Source organism: Cavia porcellus, unplaced genomic scaffold (genome assembly GCF_034190915.1).
Source record: "Cavia porcellus strain 051 isolate PalLab524CR breed Dunkin Hartley unplaced genomic scaffold, mCavPor4.1 scaffold_6, whole genome shotgun sequence".
Taxonomy (NCBI): Eukaryota; Metazoa; Chordata; class Mammalia; order Rodentia; family Caviidae; genus Cavia; species Cavia porcellus.
In genome coordinates, this window is record NW_026947489.1 from 101,555,148 (window position 1) to 101,570,979 (window position 15,832).

At 40.5% G+C, this 15,832-nt stretch overlaps 1 protein-coding gene across 2 annotated transcripts in view; it reads right to left on the reverse strand.

The window, feature by feature from the left end:
• The window catches only part of Parva (parvin alpha), a 136,743-nt gene that overhangs the window by 21,661 nt on the left and 99,250 nt on the right, over window positions 1–15,832 (reverse strand). For both annotated transcript variants that reach the window (XM_063251900.1, XM_063251899.1), the window contains exon 5: window positions 7,561–7,701. In XM_063251900.1, coding sequence (XP_063107970.1) covers window positions 7,561–7,701 — 141 coding nt within the window. The remainder of the gene's footprint in view (window positions 1–7,560; window positions 7,702–15,832) is intronic.

Sequence of the window (15,832 nt, forward strand, 5' to 3'; positions counted from 1 at the left end):
GGGGATACCCTTGGTCATCATGCAGCTCCTCCAGGGCCCTCTCACTTCTTAGCCAGGTCACATGGAGTGCTTCTTGAGTCTTATTATTGCTGGACTTCCAATAGGGAATCCCAAGTCTCATCAGGACCCTGAAATCTGCTGACTTCTGAGCTTGGAGCACTGTCCAAGCCCCAGGCCCCCGGTCACTCCATTCGAATAATCATGAGCAAGCTTGCTGTGTACCCTCTCCTTTCCCACCTGACCAGAGGCTCTGGATTATCACCACTTCCCCTGCCCAAGACCGCTCACAGGTAACTCAGGAACACCGGGCCCTTCCTTTGTGTGGGGCTTCAAGGTCCCCGAGATCCCTCCGAAGGGCTTTGCTGCTTCCTTGAGTGCCTTGGAGGCCGCGTTCAAGGCCCATCAGCCTCAGAAGCTTCTAAGCCCTGTACTGAATGTTACGCCCTTTCCACTAGGGAAGGCTGGGCCCTATCGGGCTGTGGTTTTCTTGATAGATGAGAAAAAACACTGATTTAATGAGGTACTTATAGTGTCAGGGAGCTTGAAGTTTGACCTTATTACTGCCACTTACTTATGAGGTCCCTGACTTTAGAACTCTTCCCTTTATTCCCTGGCTACTTGACCTTGGGCAGAGTGAACGATAAGAGTCTGCAAGGATGCACAGGTTGAAAGGCTTTCCGAAGGTAACGAAGAGACTGCGCATATATTTTATATTTGTATGTTATATATTTTTATACAAAATATATACTAAAAAATATAAACCGGAGTGCAAGTACCTGGTGCCGAGGCAATTAAAATATACTAGCACTTTCCGCGTCCTTTTTCACAAAAGGGAAGATCTGCCTTCGGGGTCCCACCAGCAGCACAGCTCCACATGACATGGGACACTCAAGGGAAGAGGCCAGAGCACCCTGCGTGAGAACTCAGAACTCACAACGCACCTCACATTCTTAGCTATCGTTTCCCTTCCCTGGGATCCATGGGTCAGTCTGCTTTAGCCGAACCTTTGAGAAATCACTTAGAAAGGAAATGATTCAGATGTTCCTTTGGCACTCACTAGAGTTTTTGTTATCATCACTATTTCAAGGAAGGCTTTCTGCTGACCAGGAGCAGGAGTCAACATTATCACCAAGCAGTGGGTGCCCAGCCTTCTAGCAATTTTAATTCAGGATCCACCCAAAGGGACCTACAGAGGTAGCCTTGAAAAGAGGGTCTTGCCCGGGGATGTAGTTCCATGGTACATTATGCACCTGGCACACGCCAGGTCCTGGACCCAGCCCCCAGTACTGCACAGAACAAACAAAAAACCCCAAAAGGCTCCTGGCTGGGACTGACCCACTGACGTGGCAAGGTTGTTGAGGGACAGAGGCAAAAACAGTTTTCTTTTCCAGTCAGAACTGTCATGCCATTCCTGGGCCTGTCCTCGAGGCTACACACACACACAGTGGACAAAGGTGTTAACTAGTGTACTAAGACATTATCATCAAAAACACAATGCTGGAAACAAGTTCAGTAGCAAGCGGATGGTTAAATCAGTGGTTCTCAAATATTCTTTTTTAAAATCAAGCTGATAGGCAGAACTCATGAAAAAAGCACAGACACAAAGTCCTCACATCCTAACCGCAGCCCACGGATGGCTGCTTCTCTATCCAGTAACACCTGACTTTCTCCTTGCAAATCCCTGTTGGACCAAGCGTGGTTTGTTTCCTGTTTGTTTTGCACCCGAGGCCTTTGAGCCGAGTTACAGCCTCAGCCGCTGTTGTTTTTAAGTTGCCCAAGCGGGGTTTGAACTTACACTCCTCCCGCCTCAACTTCCTAAAGTGCTGGGATTACAGACCCGTGCCACCTCATTTGATAAGCCTGGTTTAATAATCAGTGTTTCCAAAGTTATGGGATATTCACGGAATGAGATAGTTCTATGCATTGAAAATCTTTGTTAAGCAAATGTTGCCATGAATACTAAAATGTAATGTTAAAGGGAAACTGAATAGAAACAAAGTAAGAATATACATTTATGGAGATGTGATGCAGAAATAACAGATACATATACACATACATGTATGTGTGGATGTATATATACATACACATGCACACACAAACCAGTACTTCTAGCTAATGCTCTGGAAAACATAGTTTAAAAATGAAAATAGTGATGCTGGTCTGGAAAGGTCATTTAAGTGTAGTATCCTAGTTCCAAATTTTCTGTACGCCTATGCCATCTTTTCAGTTAAAAATAGCTGTAACATGTGTCCTGTGTTCAGGCACCCTCATCACTGCTGCCTCTCATGGAGCCCAGATGCCCAGCACTGGGCAGGGAACAAAGCACCATAAGACCAAGGGCCCAGCCTCCCCTACGAATGAGGCACTGCGCTGAGAGGGTCACTCCAGAGCTGGAAGACCCCTGGAAAAAGAGTAGCCGAGTTAGCAACAGTCATGTAAACATGTCCTGCGGTGGAAATGGACGTTGGTGCAATATCCTGAAAGCAAGTTGATGCTAATGTATTATGACCTTAAAAATGTACATACCTTTTGCAAAGCCCTAACGTATACTTCCCAGGTATTCATTCTAAAAGAATATGGCTATCACTTTCAGTAGAGAGAACTCATCACACAGGATAGATATTAGTGACAAAAATAAGAAATCTAAATATCTCATCATTAGTTATACAAATTATGATAAGACATACAATGCCATATAATATTAACATGACATGTAAACTGGACGTGGAGGTACACACATGCAATCCCAGCACTCTTTGGGGCTGCGGTAGTGGGATCACAACTTTGAGCACAGCCTTAGCAAATTAGTGACTTACAAGACCTTGTTTCAAAATAAAAATAAAAAGGGCTGTAATGAAAGCCTTAGGTCCATCTCCAGTATTAGGGGCTGGGGATTTAGCTCAGCGGCATAAGCGCCTGCCTTGCAAGCAGGCAGGTGTGAGTTCGATCCCTGGTATCAACAAAAAGGAAAAAGACAAAAAAAAAAACCAAAACAAAACAAAACTACACACACACACACACACACAAAAACCTCCAGTATTGAGAAAAAATAGTGACCTATAAAACATTTAATGACTTGTGAAGGCATACATTTTCCAAACAACATACGTAGGTTGATCTCATTTTTGTGAAATTATGTGTGTGTATGTGTGTGTATTCTCCCTTATCTGAGGTTTTCCTTTTTGTAGTTTGAGTTTTTCAAGATCAGCTGTTGTCCAAAAATATTAGCAGAAAATTCCAAGAACACACAATGTGTAAGTTTTATATTACATGCTGTTCTGGGTAATGTGGTGAATTCTGGAGCTGGGCTCCTATCTTAATTACTTTTTTCTTGTTGCTGAGACAAAATACCCAATACCCAAAGTTAAGGGAGCTAAGGTTTATGTGGTTCAGTTTGTAGCAGTTTCAGTCCATAGTCAGCTGGCTCCAAGGCAAGGTCACTTGTATGGCAGAGGGGGGATGCCAGCGGGGAAACAGGCCATGGCAGGCAGAAGGTAGCAAAATTACAAGGGATGACCACAGCTCTGTCTATGCCTTTAATCTTATCCAGGCCACTTTGGGTGGCAGCACTCACACCCTTCATCCTCGTGCCCTTGATCCCAGTATTGCAATGTGAATCAATCCCAGCGTCACACACGCTAGAGTTAGCCACTTCTGAAAAAGACCCACCTGTGACCACATGAGGCTTTGGAGGGGACATCTAGATGAAAGCCTTACAGCGCCTCTCTCCTGCCCATGATGTGAGTCATCGCTTTGTCCTGCATATCCATGTTGTATGTGTCACTCATCTGTTCATAGCTTGGTAGCCACCTCAGCTACGAGACTGACCATCTTGGAATTACAATGTTTGTAGTACTTTACTGAATGATTGCCCCAAAGTGCAAGAATAGTGATGTTGGCAATTCAGATATCCCATCAAGGAGGTGTGAACTGCTTCCTTTATCCAGGCACGGTGGTGCATGCCTATAATCCTAGCACTCTGGAGGCTGATGCAAGGAGGATGGAAGCAAGTTCAAGGGCCACCTGGGCTCCATAGTGAGTTCAAGGCCAGCTTGAGCTACACAGTGAGTTTCAAACCATCAAACCATCAATCAAACAAACCAAACCGAAGTGCTTCCTTTAAGCAAAAAGCTGAAAGCTCTCAATAAGAAAAATAATGGTATGTTGAGATTAATATTGTTGATAAAGATGAACATTCTAGCCATGAAATGGAGAAAAAGAAAATGTGTCCTACTTGCAGTGTTGCGCTTAAACTGCAAACACAGTGTGATAAATTCTCAATTAAGATGGAAAGGCAGGGGCTGGGGATTTAGCTCAGCGGCATAAGCACCTGCCTTGCAAGCAGGCGGTCGTGAGTTTGATCCCCCGTACTGATTAAAAAAAAAAAAAAGACGGGAAAGGCAGTAAATTTGGGTCTGAATGGGCAAAAAACAGTATAGCTAAGATGTGGCACTATCAGTGGTTTCAGAAATTCACTGGCGTCTTAGAACCTGCGGTGCACAGGTGACTTAGTTCTTTATGACACACAAGCACAGAGTGGTCACAGTGCCTGTCACCGGGTGGGCAGCTTCAGGGCTGTATGTGTAGGCTTAGCACGCAGGCTCTGCCGGGGAGTTTTAGGCTCTGATTCCTGGCTCTGCTGTTTGTCATCTGTGTGCGTCTGGACGGTGACATTCCTTTAGCAGATATTATTGTGCTTCATATGTGCCAGGCACTCTGCCCAGTTACAGCAATACAGCAGTGAAGAAGCAAAGGAAGCTTCACCCTCATAAAACTGACATTTATGATGACTCACGATCCCGTGCCTTGATTTTCCCAGCTGTAAAATGGAGATAATAAAAACTCTTACATCGGATGGTTGAGAAAGGATTACAAGGAAAAAAACATGTTGTGTTTAGAAAATCACAAGGAAGCCAGTAAACAATATAATATATGATGGATGTTAATATTTACATTTCTTGTATTTGCACTTTTAATAATAAAAATGTAATCCATCAACTGAGGAATGGATTAAAAAGATGTGGTATTTTTATACAATGGAATACCACTCAGCCACAAAGAAGGAAAAATTTGAGACTTTTATAGGTAAATGGATGCAACTTGAGACGATACTCATAAGTGAAATAAATCAAACTCCCATGTGTAAACATCACATGGTCTCCCTTGGTGAGAAACCGAACTATTAAATAAGGTCTAAAATGCACAGTAGATACTGTCAAATGGGAGAAAATTATTCAAAAGGAAAAAGGAACTAGGATGGGTGAAAGGGTAAAGGACAGAAGGAAAAGGGGATACGCTTAGAGTCTCTTAGTTCATTAAAAGGAAGATGTGTGCTAATAGCTATTGGAGAAATTTTCATGCCCACATCTTTTTCTTTTTATAGCTTTTTTTTTTTTTTTTGTCTTTTTCATTTTTATCAGTACCAAGGATCGAACTCACGACCGCCTGCTTGCAAAGCAGGTACTTATGCCACTGAGCTAAATCCCCAGCCCATGCCCACATCTTGTACCTTGAGTGACTATTTTAAAGATAACAACATGTAATATATTAACTGTTGTTATTGTCATAAAATTTTGTTGTATATTTTCTCCGTAAAAAATTTAAAAACTCTCCATAATAAACATTACTGTTGTAAACAGAAAAAAGAAAAAACAAATTCCTAAAGTCCTAAATCATCCCTGCTAAGCAGAAAGGTGACACAGTGTCCCGAGATACACAGGCAGGTTGATACCAGAGAGAGAGAGGGACAGAACTTCCCCTGGGCTGTACCTGTCACAATCCTTACAGGACAAACCCCAGTCTCTACACAAGCCCAGCCTTTCCCCATCCCCTGAGGCATCTCAGGGCTGTGAGATAATCATCCCGTGGGACCTGGCAATTCATCTCTGTTCTAGAAGATCTACGGGCAATAATTCAAGAGAAACAGACACAAGCTAGGACTTACAGCTTGGTGCTATCAGATGTTAGCCACAGGTTAGAGAACATCATTACAACGGTTACTGTGAACCGAGAGTGTAAGTGAACTGTAAGGATATTTACCCCAAGACATGAAATGGTTATAAAAAGCTACAACTACAAACACAAAGACAGAAACTATATATTGCTAAATATTAAGAGAAAACGAGAAAACACAATGGTGTATGTCACTGAACTAAGTAAAAATACGCATTAGACTGACCAGGGCAAAAAAAATAAAAATAGCTAGACTGGAGTACTAATACAAGTAATTTCTCTGACATACACTTTGAAATTACAGCAGTCATGAGCCAAAGATAACATTTAGACCTGCATTAAGACAACGCTCTTGACGTGAGTTTGCAAAGTCCCATCTTTCTATTTCCGCCTTTCCAAGTTGGGGGTCACAGTCAGGTGGGAGAGGATCCCATTGGGCAGCATCATGGAGGCCAACCAGGGCTCTTCCTTTGAGAAATTCTAACACTCAGGACTATGCATTTCCAAAATGCACGCACATTGTTTAAACTAGTGACCGCCCCCCTGCCCGCCCCAAATGCTGTTAACATTCCTGGGATTCGGGGACTAGAGACCCTCTCCGAGGCAGCTCTGAAGCCCAGCCATAGTCCCCTCTACGCTCACTCTCAAGGGTCTCCTTGGGCTTGGCAGAGCCTGCCCTGATCCAGGGCTGCATCAGCAGAGGTGTAATTCCCCTGAAGCAGGTACTTGTCACCTGCTCTTCAACATCAGATGTGAGAAACCTGAAGGAAACTTTGCCACTAGCAGCTACTGGGTCACTTAGCTTAGAGGTGAAAATTTCTTTTACTTTCCCAAGTTTGAAGGATTTTTTTCCCCCAGGGGGGAGGTATTCACTATAAATTGTATAAACTACACGCACTAAATATACTACCTAATCCCTGATACTTAAAGCAAGTACACAGTCTACGCATTTCATTTGTGTTGTAACAATTCATGTTTTTATTTATTACAAAGGACTCCCTTTGGGAAATACACTGTTACTATGAGATTCACCCTTCCTCTGATTCATTGTTGATGGACACAGAAAGCCTATGTTGGACCCCTGGCCTCTGAGCCAGTAAAGAATGAATGGCTTATGCTTTGAGATTCCTGAGCGGTGTAGCTGTGAAAATGGGATTGAACATTCCCATTCTAGTGCCTGTGATCTCATCCCATCCTTGCTCCTTCTGGCAAACTGTCCTGGAGAAAATCAATGAAACCGGGCGAGTGGCAGAGTATGGGTTTTGGACCTGGACATACGGACCTTAGCTTCCCAAAGCCTCTACATATGTGAGATAACCACTATTTCAAAAGACTGTACTGGGTCTCAGAAACATCTCAATAAATACAAGTTTCCTTCTTCTCCAAACCTCATGTGACATTTCTAGAGACAGCATTTTATACAAAGGAATACTGGCTTGGGGCATTTTGCTTTCTTCCCCTAAGCAGATGCTAGATAAATGTTTTTTGAAGGGTGCATCTCACTCAGAGATAAATGAGTTTGCATTGGAGCCTGATGGCTTCTTGGAGAAGCCACAGAGGAGGGACCGCGGTACCACCAAGGACACCCTTCCCCTTTGTACAACTCACAGTCCACGTTCCACTTGATGCTCCTGGGAGGAAGTTTCAGGGTTTCATTGATTTTCTCCAGGACAGTCTGCAGTTTTTGCTTCTGAGCAATCTCTGACTGGGTGACCTCCGCGACATTAAGCTTCTCACTCTCAAGTTTCTCTGGGAAGAAAAAGAGCAGCTGTTACCCTGGGCCGCAGACAGCCCTAATTTATGCACCTGTTCGCCCACTCATTGCATTCCGCTTCCCAAATACACCCAGTGGTCCCTCACACCCATGTTGGATTCATCCTACCAACTCCCTGTCATCACCAAAATCCATGGATGCTCAATGCCCTTATATAAAATCTGCATATGACCTATGCATAACCTTCTGTACGCTTAATCATCTCCAGATTACTTATAACACCAGTGCAATGCCAGTGCTAAGTTATATGCTATGACACTGGATCGTTTCGGGAATAATAGGCAAGTGAAAAAGTCTGTGTGGGTTTAGGACAGATGCAATTTTTGTTGATTATTTTTGGCCCACAGTAGGTTGAATCTGCAGACGTGGAGCTCGCAGATACAGAGGCTTACAGCCTTGGGCACCTGCCAGGGGAGGAGCTTGCAGCTTACCTGGTGGTGGGATGGGCGGTACCAGGAGTGGGAGAGTTTTTTGACTGTCTTGAACCTTCAGGATCACAAAAATAGGGTGTTTTGCCCCACCTACCATATTTGAACTCTCTTCCATCTTTCTGGGGTTTCTCTCCTCTTTTCAGTTCCACCTTTTCAGAGGGCCCCTCTGTACCCCAGTTGGGTAGGCTACTTTGTTTCTCCTCGGCAGTCAGCCAGGTCCTTATTCAAAGCACCTTGTATACAGTATTTACTGTATCTGATAGACTGTATACAATATGTACAGTCATTTATTCTATCTGATGAAAGCACCTTTTTTTTAAACCCACCTGGAAGGTAACTCATTTGATGTGCCATATTTCATCAAGAGTCAGGCACACACTTTTCACACATTTAACACCCCTAAAATCAGCTTGCGTCTTAAAATGGATGGCATCCTACAGAGATTGCCAGCCAGGTAGGACACATGAGAATTATTACTGCCACCACATGTGTGAATTTAGCCATAGATCTTCATGGGGTGGTCAGTTCCATGTCTCCATAAGCCTATAAGAGCATCTTCAAAAAATAAAAATTGTAAGTCAGGAAAAAAACAAAACAAATCCTTCTGGGCTTGAGGCTGGGGATGTAGCTCAGCCGTAGAGCACTGGCCTGGCATGTGCAAAGCCCTGAGTTCAAACCCCAGGACTGAGGTGGGAGAAAGTAAAAAAAAGAAGCATTAAGTAAGAGTTCAATCAAAGCAATGCTGACACAAAACACAGCCTAATCATTTATGAATCTAAATTTGCATTTTAATCCATTACAAAGCACAGGAACAACTTCTGGATCTCCGTGATGGAAAATATGTTACCTGCTTCTAAGTTCACCTAACCCCGCTCCACAGCTCACTCAGGACTGACAGAACTGGTCTTCTGTAGTGTGTCTAAAATGCCTTGCCTTTGCATTTTTAAGAGCTACTAAAAAAAAAAAAAAAAAAAAAAAAAAAAACAAAAAAACCTTTACATCCCTGGTTTCCCTAAAGCTTCCATCATTTATTTTGGGTAACAGCAGCTTCTAGAATTCAAATGTCCCTGGGGGGATTCTCTAAAGATGAGGTTGTCCACTGGAAACTTTCTGCAGGTTCTGTGGGCTTCCGTACCCTTTTCAGCACCTTCGTAGGATGATCTCAGGCACCTGTCATCGGTGACGGCCTGAAATACTACCTTTCTCTTCTCCCTAGTGGCTCCGGGGCATCTTTCATTTCTGAACTGCAAGGATGTAATAAGCATCTATTGCAGTGTTTTGCTCTCAGATGCTAAACCTTGAAGAGAACCCACGTGCTGCTAGTTTGTTTGTTTGTTTTCTCCATTTCTAGGTGGAATTCTTATCTCGTGTCCTCTTCTAGTGAAGAAATGGCAAGGTTTTTTTTTTTTTTTGGTTTTGTTTTTGGTCTCCATTATTTTTGGGTGATGTAACTGTCTCTACAGATGCAAGATGTTTTCATTGTACATTGTGACCACAATCTGTTAGAGGCTGCCCAAAGTGCAAGGCTGAGAAACTTCTGAAACCTTCTGTCGGCTGGGAGGAACAGACTGCCAGGATGGATTGTTGATGACTGAATGAGAGGGGGCTGGGGGGAGGGGAGGAGAGAAGTGGCATGACAGCCACTTATTTGCTGGCCACGCTGTACTGATTACATCACCGTCTATGAATTTTCATATTTATAATCTGTTGGCCATGGATTTAGAGTGAATAGCTTAGGTTTCTGACTGTTTTCTAGGTCAACAACTTTTTCTTGTCTATTTCATTCTCATTCGCTAAAAATTGGAGGGCCAACCATGTTTGATGGCCCAAGCCTGTAATCCCAGCACTAAGGAGGCTGAGGCAGGAAGATCCCACATTCAAGGGCAACCCAGACTACGTGGAGGAACACTGTCACAAACGATCGAACATTGGTGAGCCATAATAAGGAACACAGATTTGGTCTCCTGCACCCCTTTCTGGCACAGATCTTCTAAAACTCATAACTTCTTGGGTAGTGGGGTGACAGGGCATCGCCTATTATATGCGCTTCTTTGTCCAGAGTTCTTTCCAGAATGATGTGTTACCAGGGGAGTTAATCAGCAAGTGAAGCCATTGTACCAGCCTCACTCCAGGCTCCCTGACCTCTGGGGTGGGAGTGGGGAGTGGAGGGTGAACTCATCACCAGTGGCCAGTGAGCTAATGAATTATGTGTAGGCAATGAAGCCTCCATAAACACCCAGGATAAAGGGGTTCATAGAGCTTTGGGGTTGGTGGACATATGACGCTGGAGGGCAGTGTGTCCAGGCAGGGGCTGGAGGCTCTGAGCATCCCCATACTTGTCCTATGCATCTTTTCCATTTGGCGGTTGCTGAGTTAAATATAAACTGGTACACTTGAATGCCTCCCTAAGGTCTGTGAGCCACTCTAGCAAATCACACCAGAGGAGAGGGCTCAGGGACCCCTGATTCACAGCCAGTTGGTCAGATGCAGGGGAAGCCCAGCCTTGCAAAGTGGGCATAGTCTTGAGGGATTGCGCCCTTCACCTTTGGGGCTGCACTAATTTAGGTAACATCAGAACTAAATTGCAGGGACACCCAGAGAAGTCTGAGAATCACCTGGTGTGGAAAGCCCTCACATCTGGTGTCAGAAGTGTGCGCACAAAAGTGAGGTTTTCCTTGATTAGATTTTACACCTTCCTAGTGGAGCACGTTGGCTGCCTTGCTGTTTCCACCAGTATTTTTAACGAGTCTGTGCTATTACAATTGTAATGCACTCTTCCCAGAATTAAAATATGTTTTTCTGTTGTTTAGCATCTGGCACTGCTTATTTAGGAGACAGGTCTTTATGGCTTTGCTTTATTTCTTTTGTAATGTAGAGATCTTAGAAAATGTAACCCTGCTTTATTTTTTTCCACTTTAGTCATTATGTTTTGTGCTTATCTGAATTTTCTGTTGTTAGACATTTTATTTTAGACATTGATATTGGTATTAAACGGATTTGCATAGAGAATCTATCTCAAAGTAATCTTTATTAACACAGAGTGAATTCTTTAATAAAAATAAGATTATAGTATATGCTCTTTTTTTTGCTTCTGGCTTTTTTCAATGCAAATATATCATATTTCTAGATATGGATATAATTCATTCTTTAAAAAACTGCAGAATAATCCCTGGTACAAAAACCAAAAACAAAAACAACCCCTGCAGAATGTATTATAGGGCTTGTTATATATTCAACTATTTTCCTGTAGATATACTGCCAGTTATATCCTACTTTTCCTCTATTTGTGATAAACTTGTAATAAACACCTTGTGTGTATTGCTGATTATTGCTGATAAAATAAAAGCCTCATAGATTTTCTTCTTATATATATTCATCTTATAAAATCTCTTCATTAGTTCTTTTATTACTGGTGACTTCAGCATCTCCTGGGTAGGCAAATAAACACTATTATCTGTATTTTGCAAGCTTATACTACTTATTTCAATGTGATTTTTTCCCCCAAAGGTTTAGATGAGAACCTTTTCTGCTACTCCTACTTCGTACTTTATTTTAAGGTATTTACCACTCAGAATTTGACAGGCCCACTCAGACATTTCTGGAGTTAAATAATAACTTTATTTCATCTTACTGGGATTTCAAAATAATTTCCTTCTTAAGGTTCCTAGTTTCTCCTTAGTTCTGTGTTATGCTAGTATTACTGGTTCCTTGAAATTTTTTTATTATTCATGCTTTATTCTTGCAAAAAAATGGTTTTTGAATATTTCTATACATAGTGCTGCATTCTGTTCATGATTAATTTTATATGAAGTACTGAGCATGATTTTAAAATAGGATATGATTTAGAAAATCTCAGGGGGATTGTTCTGTGAATATTTTAGTCATTTTTGAAGTTAGCATAAAAGGTGCCTTTTAGAGAACAATGAAACAATATTTAAAAAGTTATGGAGATAGGGTAGAATAAACTCAGTTACCCCAAATTGTGGAAAAAAATTGAGATTTTTCTAAATAACACAGTGGTCATATTAATGTGACTACCCTTCAAAGGATGCCTTAACTATTTAACAAACATTTTTGTCTTCAAGTATTGGGGAGCATTTGGTCAGGTTTTATTTTATTTTTAAATTGCCATTGAAGAGAGTTTGGTTTGTATACTAATCTGCTGAGACTTCCTTTATGGATCCACAATTTATAAGACTTCCATGTGTAGAAGAAAAGAATGGGAACACTTCAGTTTGTGGGTCTATCATGTCCTTATGGCTTGCATCCAGGGGTGTGTGGGGTTGGGATTAAGGCTGTAATGCTGGCATGACGATTAGGGGTGCATGCATGTAAAGCAGCACGCTGGTTGGTTTACCATGATTGTGGGGTGGCTAACGGGAGGGCCCACCCTGTGTGTGGATACCCTGGAAGGTGTAAAAGGGAAGACAGGCTGCTGCTGCTGCTTGCTGTCTCCTGCCTGCTTACCCTGGATATAGTACTTCTTCTGTACGATGCTCCTCTGCCAGGCTACCCTACTTTGGACCAGCAAACTACGGATGAAACCTCTACAAACTGTGAGTGGGATTACATCTTGCCCCCTGTAACTTTCTATATTGAGCATTTTGTCTCAGCAAGGAGAAAAGTAACTAAGTTCACATACTGTATGCAGATTAGTCAGAGCTAGTTAATTATGCTGTTCAAATTTTCTCTATGCGTGTCTTTCTTAATGCGTTAGTAATAGATATGTATCAAAAATCTACCATCAACAGTTGATTTGTCAGGTTCTTGAAATGACTGTCATTTTAGTTTTTATGAATTCACTGTACAGAAGTGCATATAACTTTCTAGGGAGTTTAACTGCTTCTCAGTATGTAATGCTCTCTGTAGTAAATTTTTTTTTTTTTTTTTTGCCTTAAAGGCAATTCTATATGACGGAGAATAGTCACTTTTTCTTTTTATTAGAAATCATTATTTACATTATTTTTCTTTCAACTTTTCTGTGTGTCCTTCTATATTAAAACTGTGTTGTTATAAATAGAATTTAGCAAGATATGCTTTGCTGTTTAGTCTGCTTGTCTTTTTTTTTTTTTTTTTTTTTTTTTTTTTTGGTAAGGGGGATCAAACTCATGACCTCATGCCTACCAGGCAGGTGCTTAAGTCACTGAGCTAAATCCCCAGCCCTTGACTTTGTCTTTTTACATGCATAGGTCAATTTATATTGATTGAATTTTGCTACATACTTGAATTCACTTCTAAGGGCTTATTCTAATATTTTATTCATTCTACTTTTCCAACCCTTTCTCCCTTTCCATGTTTGTCTACCTTTTTTTCTTGCCTTATATGGAGGAAGGTTTTTACTCTTTCTCATTTGACTTAATAGAGAAGTTACACATTCTATCATTTTTCTGCCATAGAAAATTTATCATGCATATTTAACTGAAAGCCTTAATTACTATCTTTACTCACATGCTAAACACTATTGTGACCTCAGTTCATTTTGACTATAATCATATACTTCTTCACTTGCATGTGATGGTTATATGAGAATCTGTTTCTATTTTCTTTTTTTTTTTTGAGATAAGGTCTGTATGTACTTCAGGCTGGCCTTGAACTCACCATCTAGCCCAGGCTGGCTTCATGCTTGTGTGTACCCCTGCGCCTCAGTTCCCAGAGTGCTGGGATTACAGGCATGTGCCTAGCTATCTTTATTTTTAAAAATTAACATATTAGACATTATTGTGATGTTTTATCTACCTACCTGTGATGTTTTCTATTTTTATTACATTATGCATCTTTCTTTTGGGTCCACTTTTCTCCTTCCTATTGGACACTCTAGAAATATCCCTCATGAGTAAATCCTCTATGTTTTTCTTTGATGACAATGACTTTATTTTCTCCTTACTGTGTAGTGTTTTGCTGGCTACAAACATTATGTTGAAACTGTTAGGCACTTTGAAATACTTTAATATCTTTTGTCATTTATATATTGCTTCTGAAAGAGTATTTATAAAGGAATTATACACTGAAAGCTAGCTTTTCTACTTACTTTAAATCATTCCCATTCTTAGGTTTCATGTGAAGTGTGTAGGTATAGACTTTTCACTATCCTATGTGGGATTCCCTGAGCATCCTGAATTTGAGAATTCATATATTTTGTTAATATTAGAGAATTCTTTCATTGTGTCTTTAATTAAGGTACTCCATTCTCTTTTTTTCCTTCTAGAACTTCAATTAGTCATATGTTAGATCTTTTTAGAATACCTTCTATGTTCTTAAATTCTCTTCCTCATTCTTTACCATACAGTCTTTTTATATTCTGGGTGATTTCTTCCAGATTATTAATTCTTTCTTCAGCTGTATCTATTCTATTGTTTCTAATTTCATTATTACACATTTTTCACTTCCAGAAATTCTGTTTTGTTCTTTTTCACATCTACCTGTCCAGTTTTGACAGTTTTTTCTCGTATCTTCTTTCAATAAATATTTTGACAAATTAAATATGCTTATTTTATATTCCATTACTGAGAAGTTCATAATATTTACAATATTTTTGAGCTAAACCTATTCATTGTTCCTGTTGACAATACTCATGGGGTCCTGTTGCTCATGTCTTGGGTGATTTCTGATTGTGTGCACATTTTCCTTAGAATTTTATCTTTGAAAGTTCTCTGTGGCCTAGCTTTACAGTTTATTATTCTTTAAAGGAAGGAAATGTTTCTTTCCGCCTTACGGCACTAGTAACCGGGAACAAATTTTAACCAAATTTTTATCTTAGGGTAAATACTAGCTATAAATCTCTGTTAGTACAGACTTTTAATAACGAATGAACAGGTAAGGGCTTTTCCTTCTTCCATTTACATACAAAGCTGAAATAGATAATTACTTCTATTGTCTCGTTTGTGCAACGAGGTTTCCTAGCTTACCTACTGAAATATTTGCTCTTCTAAGACTCTAGCTTTGTTCATGGGTTTCTGATCCAGTCGCTTTCCTGCTCAGACTGTACTCAGGCTATGTTTCCTGACCCTGCAGGTGCACCCCATTAAACATCAGGTTGAAAACCACTAGGAATTAGCTCTTATCCCACTGGATATACACTCCTTTGCTGTTTGTGGAATCAAAAGAATTTCCTTCTCTTTCACAGTAGTTTATCCATGCCATACAAAATCATGCTTTTAAAAGCTTATCCAAATTTTTAAAATGTACTGTACCAAAAAGATTTATCTAAGAAACTAAGCATTCACAATTCTGAAGATATAAATGTATTCTTATAGCTTATTATATTACCTAGAACCTCTAAAACACAATAGTATAATGGACATTATTTCTGCTTTGTTCCTAATATCATGTCTTTGCTATTCATCTATTTAATACATTCACTATTAGATTTTAATGATCTTTATCATATTTAGTAAAATCCTTTTCTTCCTGTTTTATTTGAGAAGGCTGTTAGAAGAGTATCAAATATTATTTGACATCTACTGATGGATTCAGTTTTGCTCTCAAAATGAATATACTCAACCACTTATGTCTAATAATATCTAACATGGAAAAAAATCAAGCTATAGTAACATTTTTCCCTCTTATCGAAGCCCCTTCCCATGTGGATGATTATAAGAGCTATTTCATAAATATACAAGCATTAGATGTGTCTCTTACACACACATACACAGGCATGCACACACACAAGAATATA